The 20,250-nt window shown below is 36.4% G+C and overlaps 1 protein-coding gene across 2 annotated transcripts in view; it reads right to left on the reverse strand.

Moving 5' to 3' along the window:
* The window catches only part of LOC129241441 (uncharacterized), a 76,982-nt gene that overhangs the window by 6,892 nt on the left and 49,840 nt on the right, over positions 1–20,250 (reverse strand). The window contains exon 1 of one of the 2 annotated variants that reach the window (XM_054877744.1): positions 13,345–14,782. The exons of the other annotated variant lie outside the window; for it this stretch is intronic. Within the exon in view, the coding sequence (XP_054733719.1) occupies positions 13,345–14,478 (1,134 nt within the window). The 5' untranslated portion in view covers positions 14,479–14,782. Of the gene's footprint in view, positions 1–13,344; positions 14,783–20,250 lie in introns of those variants that run through there. 2 annotated transcript variants of the gene reach the window in all.

Below are 20,250 nucleotides of genomic sequence, written 5' to 3' on the forward strand. Positions count from 1 at the left end.
TCTAGACTTAACGAAATAAATTTTCAGTTCCTCCTAGAACAAATTTATCCAAAATTGAAGCAAAGCAAAGCCCGAAACTTCTCCAACAATAGAATTAACAACTGCTTTGCGTTAATGTAAATATTTGCAAATGTATATTTTAGCGATGTGTTTGCTTATTTATAATTTTTGTTGTACATTTGTGGCCATAAAATGCGAACTAGTTATGTACGTGCCAGACAAGCAGGCTCTAGACACGACTCCTTAATTTGGAATACCAGCCCAGTTAGAAAGTTTCTGTGAGAAAATCAAAATAGTTGTGAATGCAATTCTTGGATTCTTGGTATGAAATTTCGCTTAAATTTAGTTTTCATATATTTATATTTATTAAAAGTTTTTATACAAAACTCTTCCTGAAATAATCTTGTATGTAATAAAACTATTTATTTAAGAAAAGTATGAAAGTGTATTAGAACACCAAAATAATAAAAACAAAAAATAAGTTTAACTTTTTATTGACGAACTAGCGGACCCTCACCCGCTTCGCGGACCCACCCATTATTTTGTGACTTATTCTAATAACAATGTTTTATTTATTTTAGTGACTTACTCTAATGATTGTAAACTAACAACTTATTCTAAAGCCTTTTGATACACAAAATTTTTGGTTTTATTTTTATGCGGTGTATAAATATAAAGTAACGATGGTTTCTCTACTCGAGAACATCCTACATACAGTTGTCCATGTCCAAAGCATGGATAAGTTAGTTCAATTCCACATAATTGAAGTGTTTGACCTTGAAACTTATTGATTGTAATAGCAAAAGCAAGGCGAATGGGAAATTGAAGTCGCTTAAAATCAAAAGGCAAATCTGTTGAAATCATTGGAATGCGCGGAATCAAAACATCTTCACCTTTAAATTTGCCTTTCAAAATTGTTGCTTCAATTACATTGTTCATTGTCCGTTTCACTGCTAATCTTGTCCCATTGCATAGTTTCGGCTGATTATGACATAATGATCACTGCGCCGACTTTCAATTGCAAACGATGTGGTGGCAAGCCAGGCAAATTAAGTGAATTCAAAAATTCAATTGGATAATTCACTACTTCGTCGGGATTAGTGATTGAATCAATTGATTTATAGGTGATAACTTCACCTGGAATTTGAGTCAAAATACTGGCATAAAATGAAATGCCATGATTCTGTATGCATAATAATTCATTGCGCTTACAGTTTTATTTGTTTCTTGACCATTTGCTGGATTTATTTGTTTTATATCAATCGAATAACCATCTTCACCAAGACAGAACATAAGAGGATATTGTAATGCATCATATTTTGGATGCGTTTCATTAACACGTTGCAGTGTATCATTTCTTCTTTGCAAAACAATATCTCTTGGTTGAAATTCATCTCCAGATATAACAATTGCAACCTCGTTGCTTGAAGTTGGTTGATTGTATCTTCCACGATGTTGGCCGGCAGGCGTTTTATTTGCATCAATTTTAATTTTATGATTATCAGATGACAATCTTTCCATTGTTGTTTTAAAAATTTGCACCAAACATTGTGTGTGTGTAATAAATCTTATAACTCTCTCATAATGACTCTGTTTATATTTCTGGAAAATGCACACCGTGCTTCAAGTTCATCATCGTTGTCATTAATGAAATAAATTTGGAAAAATTTTGTCTCTTGATCGGGTAGTGGTAGTAATGAATCTATTATATTAAGTGATATGCTTGCCCTTGAATCTGAAAAAAGCCATCATTTGTGTCCATAAAATCTAATGATTCATTAGATGTGTCAGCGAATGTTGTTGAACGTTGAAATTTATGTATTACCTTGAACGTTGGCATGAAGTTATCGGTTATAATTTTTCCAGCACCAAAAGATGTCATTTGAAAACATGAATTATATGTGGAAATTTTTTCAAGAAAATGTTTGGAATCGGGTGATGTTCCCGATAATAATGTAGCTAATGGTTCGGGCGGATATTGTATGTCTGGTAAACGAACTTTTCCTGCAGCGCAACACATGCCTGGTGTTTCAGTTTTGAATTTCAATGCTTGACAAAATCCGCAAATTTTATCCATACATCCAATGACAACGTATTTGTGAGATGAATAATCAAGTTGTGGATTATATTGAAATGCTGCACCATTCAAATTGACAGAATTGATATTTATTGGCCGATTTTGAGAACGTGACCTAGTACGATCTCTTTGTTGACTTAATCTATCAGCATGATTTTCCTCACTTTGATTTTATCTGTGATTTTGCACATTTCTATTGTGACGTGTATTACGTCCGATGTTAGCATGTCTTCTACTTCTTGGCATATCTTTTACCGAATCAAAGTGGTCTTCTTTATGTCACTCTGAGCTCTTGATTGCTACTTTTCTTGTTTTTAAACTGGAATTCAAATTAACATACTGTTAGCGCCATCTTTTAAAAATATAATTGAACTGTGAGCACGTGTTGAAATGAAAATTACACAGAACAGAAATGGGAAATGATCAGCTAAAATAATATATATTTTTGAAATTTTTCTTGAAAATATCTACGGAAAGTGTGAAAACAATCTCTTTTCTTAAATATCTTAAGTAAAAACTTATAAAATATTTATTATTTCTGCCGATTTCTGTTGTGTGTATTTTTCACACCATTTATTCACTGTTTCACTTGTTATCAATCATTTGCAAAATTAATATATATTTTGTAAATTTTTCGTGAAAATATCGTTGGAAAATGTGAAAACAATCTCTTCTCTTAAATATTTCTGACGCACTTTTTTATCTCTTTGGTTGATGCCTGGAAACTGCTTCACTTGAACACTTTACCAAATAAAACACTTTCTTAAGTACTTTTTTAGCGACGACCTGTTCAGGTTCGTTGAGCTAATGGGTTTGCTTCGGTTATCCCGAAGTGTGGGTGTAAAGAAGAAGTATTTAAGCAAAGTGTTAAGTTAGTCACAGCAGCATTGTGTTACGATTAATTATTGTAGGCGGTCAGCTACAGCTGTGCCTGCTAATTTGTATGTTTCTATTCTATGCGAATGCAGGCGTGCAGCCACTGCTGTATGAATTTATGTATATGTATGTATGTTTGCATTCCATTGAAATGTATGCAATGGAATGAAAATTTAGGCATAAATACTGCTGCGTTAACTTGTACATATGTTAGTAAAATGTACGCTCCATGCAACCGTTTACAATAACAACCACACGCGTAAAAAGAACACTGCCTCGTGTATACTGTGTGTTGACGAAGAAGTAAAGGAGATTTTAACCAAACATAGTTACAAACCTTCTGCACATGTGTCTGTTTCCTTCAATGTGGCAAAGTTTGGTTAAAATCGGTTGAGCCATTCTCCGTAAAGTTCATCACAACCGAAAAACGGCTGAATTTTTATATATATAGATAGGAAGGTTGCATACTTCTTGGCTTGGCGATGGAAATGGCCAAAAGGGATTTATGAAATGTTTTGTCCTTTTATTTTCTTTACAAAGTATAATATTGGATTTTGGGATCAACGATACTGTACTAATTTTTTGCATTTCCAACGGTCGTTTTTTTAAGATTTCTGCCAACACCAACTCATCTTACTGGCGGCTAATTATGCCATTCAATTATTGATTGCATTTCTTTACTTTTCTTCGGGAACATTAATAATATTTAATCAGTCTCAATATCAATTAGCCAACATCACACTTGACAGCTAATTGTCAAGGTTACATTTAATCAGTATATAATCTTACTGTCCAATCGAGTAGATTGATTTTCGAAATCTGATACGATAAACCTTATGCAGAAAACGAGTATGCATGTAAGTTTGAGCTGAAAACGAAAATGGTTATGCACACTCCATTGCCCAACTCTAAAGGGCAGACGCCTGCAGTTAATGCAGGATAAAATGTAAATCAAAGTATTGAAACAAAAATAACAAGTGAATAAAAAGTAATAGCTGCGAAGCGCAGTTAAACGAAAAGTGCTTTTAGGCAGCAAATACTGCTTTCGAATTACTACAAATATGCAGCGCAAAAAAGTAGCAGAACGAAAGCAATAAATAAAGCTAGAGGATGAATCTTTTAACAAATGGGCAGGGTAAATATATGTGGAAAGGACGTAGAGGGGAGCGGTTGATAATTGTCGCATTCACTAAGCGAAAAACTTACTGCACAAACAATAGCTAACATCTTGCAACAATGCAACTAACTAACGCAACTAGTACTTACAGTAGCCTCGCAAGTTACAGCAACGACAAATAAAGAATAATTCCAAATAGCGATCAGCGGCCAGAGACGAATAATACAACAAAATTAAAGCTTGATATATGTACATCAATCAATTCAATTTTTTTTGGTGTTTGGGGAAATATACTTGACACAACCACTTCGTGCGCGGCGAAGAAAGTTGAACGAAGTTAGAAAAGCAGAATATTAAAAAAAATGCACTTAAAGAGCGTCCATATGCACCAAAAATAACAGAAAAGTATGAAACATACATTTTGAAGTTGTTTGGGCTAAGCCGCTTATACATTTTTTGAGGTACGTTTTGATAGTTTCCTGGCCCCACATTTCGGTGGGGAACGTATCCATGTCTTACTGCCTGAATAACACGCAGGAGCACTCAACGCCAAGGCGGTCGCCAACATATGTGGTAGTAAATATTTCTGAAAATATTATAAGAACAATAACGGTTGGTTTTTGTCACCAAGAGTCGTCTTAACGGACAGCCATTGCCAATGGCAGGAGCAACAAGGGAAACTGAAAAATCAACCACGTAATAGTGAGCGAAACAACAAAAGTCAATTTCAAAATGCAATGTAATAGATTTTTTCGCGTTGTTTGGAATTGTTGTTGTTGTTGTTGATCCATTGCTTTGGCTCCTCGCTGCTCTTCTGTCATTGCTGCCACACCGCAATGCCACAGTCTACATACATACGTGTCATTCGTCGCAGTCGTTGGCATTGCTGCTGCTGTCGAGGCTGCCAGTGCACATTTCGGTTAGAGTTGCTGTTGAGATTTTCAAATATTGCAAAAGAAATATCACAAAACACAAATGAAAGCGAAAGAGGAAAAAATTCAAGATTTCAAAACAAGCTAAACATTACTGTGGGATAGAGGAGGAAATTCATATAGAACGTGCACTTGCATGGACCCGTTTGGATGACGGAGATGGGGCTGTCATGTCAGTTGACAATGTTTTGTTATTTTGGTTGATACTGCTTCTGTTGTTTTCGTTATTTGCTGACTGACGCATGCTGAGGACTGTTGCTGTTGTTGGTGCTGTGTGCATTTGATAACAGTTGATGCCGCAACTAGGGGCCACTGCTCATTTAGTTAGACACGTATGTTGCTAGAAATATATGTACTTACAGTGGCTCACAGTAAATTTTGTGTTAATCTTCGTAAAATTTTTATTCATTTTTAAGTTAGTCTAAACAACGAAACAAGCTGTGAGACCGTTTTACGCTGTGTTTGGTTTTTGTTGTAAATATTGTTCACAAACTAAAGACCTATTGAATTTAAATTTTGGTTTTTATAATTAAAATTTACGAATCTTTGGGTGTATATTTAAGTTTTTTTGTGCTTAAATAAAAAATTCATACATTTTCTTTTGAATAAAGGATCACACGAAATAAGCTGAGAGGCACTGTATCACTATAGGAGTCTTCTTGCCATTGGAATTAGTGTTCGTATGATAGGTGCGGTAGCTCAAGTTGTGCTCGTTGGTGATGAAGAATGACATTTGCATTTATCTTCACATTTCGTCTGGATATTTTGCGAATGTTTACTTATCACCAAACATGCATACTTATATAAGTACATTTGCTGTGGTATCTAGTTTCTAGGAGTGCAAGTTATGCCTGCAGTAGATTTTTCTCAGTTGTTTTATAAGTTCTAATATTTTCAGGCAGAGTTAAGAAAACCAACTTAGTTTAATTTTTCACATGGCGTAGAATGAATTTCTAGAATCCAGATACCAGTTAGTCTAACAGCCGAATTAGGGAAATTTTGAAAATTTTGCGTTTACATGAATTTAAGCGGAGAAAAGTTTTAATCTGGAGTATAAAATTAATTCGATTATAAATATTAAACAAACATCAACAAGCTGCTCTAGCTTAGCTTATAGAGCATATGTAGGTATGTATGTTGCATCCGTATGCGCGAGAATGTGCAGGCTGAACGGCAAATTAGCAAATGGTTTATTTCTGTTCAAAGTTTTGTGGCAACCAATTTTACTGTCAAAGAGAATATGTGAACGCTGGTAAATATTGGACATATTTAATGAACAAAGTTGCTCAAGTATGTTGTACACCGACGACTAAAAAAGTTTGATGTATTTCTAAACTTTTTACGAGCAAAACTTTTCAACCAAACTGTATAGATTACTCATCCACACAAAATGAAAGAAAAAAGTTAATAAGTGATTTTTATTCAGTTTAAGAAACTGAGTAGAATGAATTTGGGTTGTAGTTTATAAATATTGGAAAATTCAAAGGAAGTAGCAATTTCAAGCGTCATTAATACAAACTTTAGAATATATTCTTACACCTGTATTTTTAATAAGCAGTGGTGCCACTCGTCAGGAAATGGCAAACCACTTTTACAAATGTCGAGCAACGGTGATAAAATTTTGGTAATAATATTAATCACAGAGAACAAAAAACAAAAAAAAACAAAAAACGGAACCCAAATCTGTTCACTTAGATCTTCACCTGGCGGTTTTTTTCGGAAACTTTTTGATCAGGGTGGTATAACAGCAGTGAAGAGTTTCACTCTGATGTGAGATTTAGAAGATGAGCAATAGAGTGTACGCTGTCGACTCGAATCGACCGGTCATAAATATTAATGCGCTAAAGTAAATATGTAAAACAAAACTACTCGAAGCTCAGTGACTAATACTATATTCATATATTAAACTAAAGTTAGAAACTAAAGAATAAAACCTACCAAGAATCAAGTTATCTTACAATATATAGTATGTATATTATCCTTATACCTAAGTCTGTGGAAGAGAATTATAAATAAATGACTTAAAATATAAACAGTGTTTCATTCATCGCTAAATCCTGTATATAAACATACGTACATATGGGCAAAGACATACATATATGGTGGTTTTGGACATGTCACCTCCTGCTCCGAGCAGTTTAATGCTGCCACCGAAAGGCATATGGTTCTTATAACAAATATCTACTCAGCGACAATTCCTCTTCCATTTTGATATTTCATACCCACGCGTCAACGAAATAATAAAAATATTGAAAGAAAACGACGAAGTAAAAGTCAAATGCAATAAAATGTGACCCAAAAGCTGTGGGTGGGTATGTAAAATGCAAATCAATAGCTACAAAAATAAACACTATCATATATTTCCTACTTAATGTATGTATGTATGAACATCTATTGTTGCATAGCACAATCGTTACTTCAAATGACTTGACCTTCGAAGTGGCTGAATTCCCAGTATACTAAGTATAGTTTCTTCTCGCTTTTATGAAATAAAATTCACTGAAATAGAAATTGAAATCCCAATAATAACTCAATAAAATCACTGAGTACGAAATGGCAGTGGTATGGAAGTGGCAGCGCAACGGATAAGCAAAAGGAAGTGGTCAAATAAAAGCAAAATCAAGATCAACGATAATAAGAACAAAAAATAAAGCAGAAGAAAATACTGGCAACAGTGAAACTTTGTATGAATAAATGCTCTTTGGTCGGTCACAAGAACAGAAGTGACCGCAACTACCCTTATTATACAACGATTTAAATGCGAACTGCAATTGTCGTCGGCAACTTTGTTGCCACCAGACGAAGCGCAAACGAAATGCAGAGCAACGCTCATCAACAAATAAATCATGTACGTAAAGGACAAGCACACAAATTACGCTTAAGGAAGCAGACGTTAATAAGTTTCATCGCATTTGGTAGCAAACGACAAGTGAATGAAACCGACACGAACATGAATAAATGGAAGACAGTGTGGTAAAGCGGCTAACTCTGTGAAAAATTTTCCGATTTCTTTGAAGTCTGAATGAGCATCGGGACACTTAATGAATGAATGAAAATCGAAATAACTCGTAATACGTGCCAGTTACATACATATAAGCGTGAAGTAAATTATTTTATGGTTGTTGTTTGCTTGATAAATCACATGCATTTTCTTCTTGTCTCCAAGGAATGCAATGATGGAAATAAAAAGGCAATATAAGCCTGCCTATTCGACATAGGAATGTCGTGCAGGGATGTATTGGCAAAATGGCAGATGACAGTAGGTGAATTATAATGCTAACGGTATTTGTGGAAGAAATGTAAAAATATTCCTCCTGATGCCATTGATTGGTTCTTTTTTTGATGTTTCATGGCAAACTAAAAAGAAGCGCACTATTTATAAATAATTTTAGCATAACATACACATGCATGTATGTATATAAAATTGGCGCGTTCATCATCTTCATAACGGCCACTTCGAGCCACTATTAATACACCATCTATAGGAGGAAATCTATTAAAAAAACATGAAAATTTGGAGAAAGAAGATATTAAAAACTTATCGAAACAACTACAAAATATGCAACAAATTTGTGCTGAATTAAAAAATGAGCTGCAACAGCTAAAAATAGAAAACGCTAAACTAAAAGCTCAAACCGCAGTCACTAGTAAAACCAACAGTGCACAGCAAAATAAAACACCACCTCAATACGAAACCGATGAAGAAGAGCTAGATCGAGAGACGGACTGGATCTTAAAAAAGCGACCATCTAAAAAACGAAAAGCTGTCAATTCACCTGAACAAATAGGCTCAACTTCAAACTTGAATACACTAATTGCCAACAATAAAACACCAAAAGATGATAAAAAAACCCCACGTCCCCCACCAATTATGGTAACAGCTGAATGTGAGTACCAAAAACTGTTCAACATTGTAAAAAACGGGTCTAGCAATACGTTCTCTATTAAACTTCTGAACAATAAGATCTATAAAATAAATACATTTGATCCAGATGATTATAGAAAGACTACAAAGTCGCTATCAACACAAAACATCTCTTGGTACACTTATGAAAACAAGCAAACAAGACCAATAAAAGTTATAGCAAAAAATCTTCATCATTCGTGCGATCCTACTGATATCATACAAGATCTTAAAAAACAAGGCCTAAATATCACTAATGCAGTTAAAAAGCTAAAATGGAAAACAAAGGAGCCACTAGATATGTTTCTACTCACATTCGAATCAATTGAAGATATTAAAAAGATATTTGAAATAAAAACAATCTTACATGCGGTTGTCAAAATTGAAGCGACTAAGCAAACAACATTAATTCCTCAATGTAAGTCATGTCAGTCCTACGGACACACTCAAAATTATTGCAGCAAGCAGCCACGCTGTGTGAAATGTGCGCAGAAGCACAAAACAGTCGAATGCACAAAATCAAAGGAGCAGCTGCCAAAATGCTGCAACTGTGGAGAAGCACACCCTGATAGCTACAGAGGCTGCATAGTAGCCAAAGAACTACAAAAAATTCGCGACAAAAAAATCGGACAGCGGAAAAATAACACTGAGGCTGAAAGCCAAACTAAAGGAAGAGAGAAAAATAAAGATGAATCTAGTACAAAATCAATATCGCATAAACCAATACCAATTCCAGCACCAAGCAATCTACCAACCTATTCACAAGTGGCAAAAACTAACGAAAATGTCACTACACATGAAGAAAATATACTTTCAAAAATATTGCAAAAACTAACAGAACAACAAGAATTTAACAAATCACTGGAGCGAAGGTTGCAAAATCTTGAATTTAAAATTTATCAGTCAATTACACATGCCTAATTTTTTTAAAATAATGTTATGGAACGCGAACGGTCTTCCAAAGCACCAGCAAGAATTGGAAATGATTCTCAATTCAGAAAAAATCGACATTTGTTTAATTGCTGAGACGTATTTCACTAATCAAACTTTTTTCAAGATCAAAAACTTTGAAACTTACCACACTATTCACCCAAGCAACAGTGCCCGAGGCGGAAGTGCCGTAATTATTAGAAGCAATATTAAACACTACGAACAAGAAAAAGTCAGCATCAAGCCACCACCATCACAATTAATGCTGGAGGTGATCTAGCATTGACAGCTGTTTATAGTCCTCCAAGGCACCAAATCAAATACGATCAATATGTCCATCTTATTGAGCGTCATAAAACAAAATTCATTATGGGCGGTGATTTTAATGCTAAACATATCCATTGGGGATCTAGGCTAACAACCACTAAAGGAAGGGAGCTCTTCAAAGCGCTTCAACAAACAAACTGTAACACTGCATCTTCATGGATGCCAACGTATTGGCCAACTGATCCACAAAAAAATCCGGACCTTATCGATTTCTTCATAACCAGAAAAGTCTCCAGTGCTTATCTTAATGTTGAAAATGGGCTAGACATGAATTCAGACCACTCGCCAATCTATCTAACTCTCAGCGAAACGGTAGTGTTACGTGATCCAGTTCTCAAATTAACTAGTCAATTTACCGACTGGGATTATTTCCGCAAAATGTTAGAAGAATCTGAAGACAATACGTTTCCAATGGAATCAACAACAAAGATAGATGACGAAGTTTTAAAACTGACGAGAGAAATACAACACTCTGCTTGGTCGAGCACACCTCCTTTAATGAAAATTTCCGCCGGCCACAAATACACAAAAGATATAAAAGAAATGGTGCTAAAGAAGCGAAAAATGCGGCGTAGGTGGCATCAAACAAGATCACCTGTTGATAAAGCAGCTTTGAATAAAGCAGCGAAAGATCTCAGCCATAAAATTAAAGAATACAAAAATCAATCATTTGCAAACTACGCACAGCAATTAAATAATAAAAGAGACACAAACTACTCACTATGGAAATGCACCAAAAAGCTTAAACAGCCAGCTAACCATAATCCACCAATCAAAGTAGGCAATAATGGATGGGCGAAAACCAACATAGAAAAAGCAAACATATTTTCAGATTATCTAGCAAAAATCTTTACACCTAATAGCGACACATCACCAATACTAAATAATGATGGCATAGCCAATGATAATTATGGCGATATAGTACCCATAACTGAAGATGAGATGTGCGCCGAGATACAAAAGTTGAAATCGAAGAAATCTCCCGGGTTTGATTTAATAACTGCCGAAGTCCTCAAACAAGTTCCACGAAACATCATTACTAAGCTAACAAACATAATGAATGCTTGCTTTAAGCAGCAATACTTTCCAATCTATTGGAAAATAGCTGATGTCATCATGATTCTAAAACCAGGAAAGCCTCCAAACGATGTAGCATCATATCGTCCAATTTCACTGTTGCCCATCTTGTCAAAACTGTTGGAAAAATGTTTGATAAAGCGCCTGAGCAATATCATAGAAAATAACCAAATAATACCAACACACCAATTTGGATTTCGCGCGCGCCACTCAACTATTGACCAAATTCACAGATTAACTCGTATCATCGAGAACATATTTGAAGAAAAAAATGTCTGTTCGGCTGTATTTCTCGATGTCTCTAAAGCTTTCGATAAAGTATGTCATGCTGGCCTGCTGTGGAAAATAAAGAATGTACTGCCAACAAAATGTTTTAATATCCTAAAAACCTACCTGTCTGAGCGCTATTTTCGCGTCAGGTACGAAGATGAGTTCTCTGAACTGAAAGAGATAAAAGCTGGTGTGCCGGAAGGAAGTGTGCTTGGACCTCTTCTCTATCTACTTTTTACTCACGACTTGCCAAACAGCAGAAATTGCTTTATAGCAACATTTGCTGATGATACTGCAATATTAACCGTCGGAAAGACAGAAATAGAGTCTACTACACAACTGCAGCTTGCTATCAATAAAATATACAATTGGACAGATAAATGGCACATTAAACTGAACGAAACAAAGTCTGTACACATCAACTTTACAAACAAAAAGATCAACTACCTGCCAATATACATAAACAGCATTAAAGTACCATACTCTAATACAGCAAAGTATCTAGGTATGACGCTCGACACGAAACTTAGGTGGAGTGCGCACGTGAAAAAGAAAAGAGAAGAACTGGACCTAAAATTCCAAAATATGCATTGGCTAATGGGTAAGCAATCAGCGTTATCCGCACCCAACAAGATACTGCTTTACAAACAAATTCTCAAACCTATCTGGACCTATGGGATTCAGCTATGGGGTTGCACCAGCTATAGTAACACAGCGCATATACAAAGATTTCAGACTAAGGCACTCAAGCATGCAGTTTGTGCTCCATGGTATATTAGGACGCAAGATCTAGAACGTGACCTCAATATTGATTCGGTTACGGCAACCATAAAGAAATTTGCAAAGTCGCACGCAGAGCGACTAAGCAAGCATGTGAACAATGAAGCCTTGATTCTTAACGATAATACAAAATGGAAGCGAAGGCTCAAACGTAAAAAACCTCTAGATTTAAACTAATTAATAAATAAAAATCAGTTAAAAGTATGAATTTTATTTTGCTGAGGATTAACTCAAATTATTTGTTGTAACAAAACTCCACAAAAATTGCTCGTTAGTATATATATGAAATGTTATACTAGTTGCAATGAAAATACTAATAATAAAAATAAAAAAAATCTTCATAACGGCAGAAATTTTTTGATAAGAAACTCATTTATGGCAGAAATACACTCGGTTTTGTTTGACATTAACTGCCAAGGGGCGGCATGTGAAAAATGTTAACACGGTTGTTGTTATAGCAGCGAAAACATTCCCCATACATATATGGAGACTTTTAAGCGTATAGCGAAACTCGATTTATATAAACTTGTACATCTGTATGTTTACGATTGTTGCGTATGTGTATGTGTTACTATTCCACCAATAAAATCCGAGTTATTCCCTGTTGTACGGCTATAGCTAGCGCTGACAAATCAGTTCAATGAGCAGTGATGGAGTTGTGCACCTTAACAGAATCAGCACAATAATAAAAACAAAAAATCCAATCACGGAAAGTCATAATACATAAAGTCAACCTCTACTATAATACATTAGCTGCTCTTGCAGATCTGAACACACAATCATACCCTCGTTGAGAGTTGCAAATATATCGTTTTATGCAAGGTGTAGCAGTAATCGGTCGGTGATTACCATTAAATTGCATTTGACACGCAGAAAGGCGCGTTCGAGTTTAACTGGTCACAATGCATTCTACTTTCCATCTGTCCTTCCCTTCTTTCTAGCAGTAAGCACCTACGCCGCACTATACACACATTCCGTATTCACTTGCTCACATCGGTGTGCTATTTTATACCCTTACACACTTTGTGAGTATGCGTCGCGTACCCATACGCACCTGGTTATCGATGAAGTTATTGAAGTGCATATAGGAGCAATTACTGAGTGCATCTGTGCTGCCAACGCTGCCGTTGTCGGAGTGGCTGTGAATTTCCTGTAATTCCTTCATTCCCTCCGGTAGCAAATTATCTCCCTTAAATGAGACACGTTTGGGAGCTTGCTGCGTGGACCCAGTGTGGAAGCTCGGTGCGAGTCGATTACGACTCAATGTGTTGGAAAGTCCGGCACCCACCCCGGTGAGTGAACCGAGGGGGCCAGCGAAGCGTACTGAGTGCATTGCCTCGCCTGCCGCTGAAGCGAATGTCCCCATCATGTGCGAAAATGCGACGCAACCGACAGCTTCTTGTTCTTGCTGCCGATGACGATGCTGCTGCTGATGAGGATGATGCCGATTTTGATGTTGATGTCGACGTTGATGATGGCTGGCAACTTCAGTATTGCTGCCAATTGCTGTAGGCTGCATCATCATACCACAGCCACCGAAACGAAAGTGGGGAATGCAAGTGGCACCGGAAACGCTCGCCCCACATTCACTGCCTTCAAAATCGCTTTCATCGCCAACTGTGTTGCCGGTGTCTACATTGATATCAACGACGGCTGGTGAGAAATCACGCGGTAGTGTTGCATTTTCGAGGGTATCTCGTGAGCGGGATGTGGCGGTGAGTGTACCCTTGTAAATTATGTTAAGTGTAGCTGGCAGTTGTTGCTGCAGCTGGGTTTGTGGAATCTGTTGCTGCGCTTGTGGAAGCTGTTGCAGGTGTGAACTATGCTGTTGTTGTTGCTCAATGCTTGGAAGTACAAGTGTTTGTGGCTGTAACAGTTTGGTGCCTCCACTTAAGATAGCAGCAGCGTACTCTTCAGGTTGAACAACTGTATCTGAAGTGGAAGGGGTGGTGGCAAATATATGCGTGGGTTGGAACTGGTAAATGTGTTCATTATCCGATGCTTCATTGGCGCTATTTTGTGGAGGCCCGGCCGCAGTTGTCAAGATGGCGGTACGTGGCGATACCACTGAAGTTGGTATCATCATGATGGGAACTACCGTAGCCGCATTGGAATGAGCAGCACCAGGAAGTTGCAGCAGCTCTATTTGACACATCTCCTCATAACTCAATGGCCGCAATTCCATCATGAAGTCAGACTATTTGATTTCTGATTTCGAAGTAGAATTGGGCGTGACCGCTCAATTTATGTTAAAATATATGTTTGTCTTTTTCCATTATATTTCAATTATGCATTAAAACTTTGAAAATACACTCATATTCGCACAAATTACAACTATTTTTTACTGTGCACTATTACACCCATTTAGCTTCTTATAACGTCCTACTCTTTGTTTCGGCTCTCAACACTGATTTACATGCATGTAAAGGAATCTTCTGTTAACACTTTTCTTTGCGACAATGCATTAAAAACGGTTCGCGGTGTATTGTTTAGTTAACGCGCAACTTTACCTAAGAGCAGCCGTTTGGTGACTGAGCTACGGTGTGCTGAAATTCCATGCTCTCGCCTTGGCATTTGATGGCAAATGTGTTTGAGACGAACGAAGAGCGGCTGCTGCTCAGCATCCACAAAACCAAAGTACTATCGCCACGAAAACGATGTTTTCTCTGAACTTTTGGCCCTAGTATATCTAGGGACCAGCAAACAAACATTGCTTTGCCCACACTTTTGAATTGTTTTGTATCGTGTCGTTGAGCGCGAAAGCCTGCGTCTGCGTATGATTGGTTGTCGTGCTCTGAGAGACCTTACTCGTATCTCTGTGACAAAAAGTACTGTGTGTGATGTGGTTTGATTTTAACCAGGCTTTTAATTTAGCTTCAAGTGTTTTTCCAGCACTTCTTTATTTAAAATGTAAACAACTTTTTCAATTTCATTGTGTCTAACTTTCACTGATTTATATTTATCGTATTATTCCCGTTTCTGTGGGTACAAATTTGGCTCAACCGAACGAAACATCTCTTCCACAGATTACTATCACTCTTATCACTGGTTTTCGGACTGCAACCAACTGTTGTGTATCGGCTTCAGTAATCCATATATTTGTATGCAAAACTTTGGCTTCCTGTAATCGCCGCATACATACTTCATTACTTATTCCATTACCGTCCTCTTTCACCGTTTGGTTGCTCTATCTTGTGCACGTCTTCACAGTTGCTCAACTCAGGAAGGCAAAGGCGAAACCTTTATACTTCTCATAATTCGATATTCATTGTTGCTCAATGCTCGCCATTTCTTTCACCTAAATTCACCTTTTTCTACTAAGGAAGAAATGAGTACAGACATAAATGTGTTAAATATGCTTTTACCCGATTCGAAGCAAGCGAGCTCCATCCGTTTCCATGCAAATAAAAACCTGAGGCGGCGAAAGCCACATTTGACAATGGAGGATAACGTCCATTATATGAATAACTTGCAACGGATTGTCTCTAATTAATGTACAAAGATGGCTCCGATTAATTAATGTATAAAGATGGCTCCGATGTACAACACAAAAAAAACTAAAACATATATTGACACAATAACAACTTATTCAATCGAGGTTAAATAAATTTGACTACATCTCGTCTTCTCATGGATCCCAAAAGCATTCAAACTCAATTTTTATATAAATCTTTTATTTATTAATATACTCAACGATTATATGTATGTTAGATGCAAATGTGTGTGTAAGTGTATACGAGCAATCGAATGTATAATATAAATATCTGGTGAATATTTGGCCTTTCCATCATTTATTGGCCATAAATTAATTGTGAAAACAATGAAATTTCTAATGCGTTTTGGTTATTTTTTCGTTATTAATAACCATTAGAAATAACCACTTAAATTGACAAAAACGATTCGAAGTAATTGAGTAATTTGTGGTTTTTCATAACCAATTGAGTTTAATTACAAGTGGCCCAGCAGACACGAATAAACAAATAAGTGTGGGCTTCAAATTTGATTAGTATCGACAGCGGGCGGAAATATTAGAGTTGTTGGAGTAGGTAAGTGGTTGCAGTTAGGTCCAACTTTTTGGGTTTAACAGCATGACATGAACTTTTGGTGTGCCTGTTTCTTGCGGCGTTTTTGGCGGAAAAATTGATTGATTGATATTATCGTAAAAAAGTGATTTGAAATTTATTGACACTTCACGTGCGACGCAATGTTCTAACCCTCAATCAAATTTAAATTCGAAATATGTTTTATTAGCAATTACGAACACCTCGCCCCCAAGTTAAAGGAAACATAATACGATATAGTCACAGGAATACCATTTCTGTCTCGAAGAGCCCAGTGGAATCTAATCGAAGTGTTCGTTAATTTGCTTGCATAATCTACAATATAGAAATGAATCTCAAAATGTGTTGGTAAGCGCATAACTCAAAATGTTCGTTGAAGTCCAAAGATGGTTTGTACGGCGAGAAAAATGCGAATAATTTCCGGGAAACCCCTAAAACAGCCTTTTTCTTTTTCCCATACAAATATTGCGCGTTCGTGTGTGTGCGTGTTCGCATTGGAGGATCTAATGCGTTTACACAAAATTGATAATATCGTGAACCTGACCAAATTGAAAAGTCAGAAAATGTAAAAGCTATTGATTTGATTGGCCTCGCAATATTCTTTCTTCTGTTTTAGTTTCAGAACGAATTAACGAATATTTCATTCACAAATCTATATATATAAAAATGAATTGCTGTTCGTTAGTCTCGCTAAAACTCGAGAACGGCTGAACGGATTTATCTTATCTTGGTCTTGAACTATTCGTGGAGGTCTAGGGAAGGTTTAAAAGGTGAGAAAAATTCGAATAATTGCCGGGAAAATCCTCAAAACAGCATTTTTCTATTTCCCATACAAACGTTTTCTAAATAAAATGGAGAGTCAATTTGTAATTTATTACCGCTGCATAAAGTTCAAATTCGCGTACGCGTTGGAGGATCTAATATCGCGTTCTGAAACTCAACAAAAGTGAAAGTGAATCGCGAACGCGACAAAATTGCATAGTCTCAAAATACATAGTACATAAATAGTGGTCGGCTTCGAGAAACTCAATTTTAGCTAACTTCAGTTGTTAATCTGTCCGATTATTTTTTTAATAAGACTATATAGAAATCGAAAGATAAATCTTAAGTTTTGTCACAAATTAAATTATAAATCTTAAGTTAAATTTCTGAACGCAATCATAATATTTGACATTAGATTTGACAACCAACTAATATGTCAATCCATCCTGTTGCATTTCAGAGCACGGAAAAAAGTATTATTACGATATTATATCTATCTTTGTGGCTACGTGCGCGAGAACTTTCTTTACTTTGGTGATCCTTTGTGATAGTGACATTCCAAGTAATGTGCTCTTTTTTGTGATAGTGACACTTTACTGCTAAATGAGCGGGAAATTTTCTCACTTTGATTAATTACAATTTACGATGCCGAGGAGAAGACGACCTGACTTAGGTCGTCGTACTCAATCAAATGTGCGAAGATCTACCTCACGAGCTAACCGCACTGATGACCAGAGACAGACAGATCAAGAAAATAGTCGTATTGCTATGTCAGAATTGCGTTCTTTAGTGAGTGACAATGTAGGAGATAGGCTTAGAATGCAACGAGTTCGTGCACATCAAACACAACAACAGCAAGCTAGACATAATGAAATTGAGCGAATCCGCAGACGCAGTGCTCCTGTGATTCTAGAACGAGCTGCATTCCACTATGATCCGGCAATTGATTACTGTGCCGACAAATCGGTAACAATTGTAATTATTGTAAGGCGTTGAAATACACTGGTGAATCTACTGGATTATGTTTGCGATTATCATATCGACATGTTTCCCCTCGAATCCAAAAGATTTGTGGGTTAAGTATACAGATGACATGTCTGAGGATGTTTTGCATCGTGTGCGCCGTCAAACTTTGAATCCTACACTACAAATGACTGAAGAAATTTACAATGACACATTGATCATGATAGAAGATATGTGTTTATTGATGGCAAATAAAGTATTGTCGTGTTTGGGAATGACAGCACCCAATCGTCATATGCACGATGCATTAAACCACGAGTTGCAAAGAGAACATCAGTACGACATTGAAGCATTGACCGAAACAGTTCGTACAAATGTTCCACAATTAAATCAACAACAAAGAATTGCGTACGGCACTTTGATAGAAGCTGTGAACAGTGGATCTGGTGGAATTTATTTCTTTGATTTCCCGGAGGAACCGGAAAAACGTTTTTAATTTCATTGCTTTTGGCGAGGATCAGATCGCGAAATGATGTTGCTCTAGCGTTGGCTGGAAATAGCTGCAACTCTGCTAGAAGGCGGGCGAACTGCACATTCTGCCTTGAAATTACCACTAAACATGCAAATCACCGAAACACCAATTTGCAACATCGCCAAAAATAGCGCAATGGCCAAGATCCTACAGGTATGCAAATTGATTGTTTGGGATGAATGTTGCTGATGAACTAAACTGTTGCTGATGAACTAAATGCATGCCTAAAATCATCAAATTTGTGGCAGTACGTAAAGACACTCCACTTAACAACTAACATCCGAGTATTTTTGCAACAAGATAAAACTGCAAATGTGTTTGCGAAGCAGTTGTTAGACATTGGAAATAAGAAAGTTGCAGTGGACACCTCGTCCGGATTCATCTACAGATTTCTGTCACATCACAGACTCAAAAGTGTAGCTTAGCGAGTTTTCCCAGATATAGCGCAAAAGTTCAATAACCATAATTGGCTGGGTGAACGAGCAATATTAGCAGCGAAAAATAAAGATGTCGAGGATCTTAATGCGACCATTCAGAATTTTCTTCCAGGACAGTTGGTTTCCTTTAAATCAGTCGACACCGTAATGAACCAGGATGACGTAATCAACTATCCCACTGAGTTCTTAAATTCACTGGAATTGCCTGGATTACCACCTCACAATTTGCAGTTAAAAGTAGGATCAGTTGTCATCATGCTGCGTAACATTAATCAACCTCGACTATGCAATGGAACAAGACTGGCTGTGAAAAGACTGATGAATAACGTCATTGAGGCGACAATCATAAAAGGAAAATAGAAAGGAGAGGATGTCTTGATCCCGCGGATACCGATAATTCCAAAGGACTTACCATTCGATTTTTAACGCTTACAATTTCCAGTACGTCTGGCCTTTGCGATGACCATAAATAAATCGCAAGGACAGTCGTTAGAAGTTTGTGGAATCAACTTGGAGTTTCCCTGTTTCGCGCATGGACAATTATACGTCGCGTGTTCGCGCGTCGGAAAACCGTTTTCTTTGTTTATTTACGCACCACAAAACAAAACAAAAAATATAGTTTATGAGAAAGCTTTATATTAATTAACAGACTGTATTTTAACAGTGTGTGTCTGTGAATATCAAATTTAAACCGTATAAATAGCCAGTATTTCAGGAAAACTCTGTTTTCTAAGTAAGCAACATGATGTATCGAAAATAATAATAAAACTTCATGCTTTATTCAATAAATGCTTTTTTATTAAATACGGATTCGATTTGTTTGTTTTAAAATCATTTTATACAAAAGATTAGGTCTTTTATTTATCGATGAGGCAGTACGAAGTCTGCCGGGTCAGCTAGTAATAAATAAAAATAGTTAAGTATTTAAGTTCTAAGAATATTCATGCAGGGCTGAACAAATCCAAACATATTTTAAGAATACTAAAAGATAAACATATTTTAAGAATAACAAAAGACAAACATTATTAATTAATCTAGAAAACTCATGTTTCTCACATGGTCAATTGTATGTTGCCTGTTTCTGTGTTGGAAAATCATCAGATTTGTTTGTATATTCACCAGGTAATCAAACAAAAAACATTGTATATCATAAAGCACTACAATAAAAATAAAACCGATTTTTGTTAATAATTATGATTCACTCG

The sequence above is a fragment of the Anastrepha obliqua genome, chromosome 3, assembly GCF_027943255.1.
Source record: "Anastrepha obliqua isolate idAnaObli1 chromosome 3, idAnaObli1_1.0, whole genome shotgun sequence".
NCBI lineage: Eukaryota > Metazoa > Arthropoda > Insecta > Diptera > Tephritidae > Anastrepha > Anastrepha obliqua.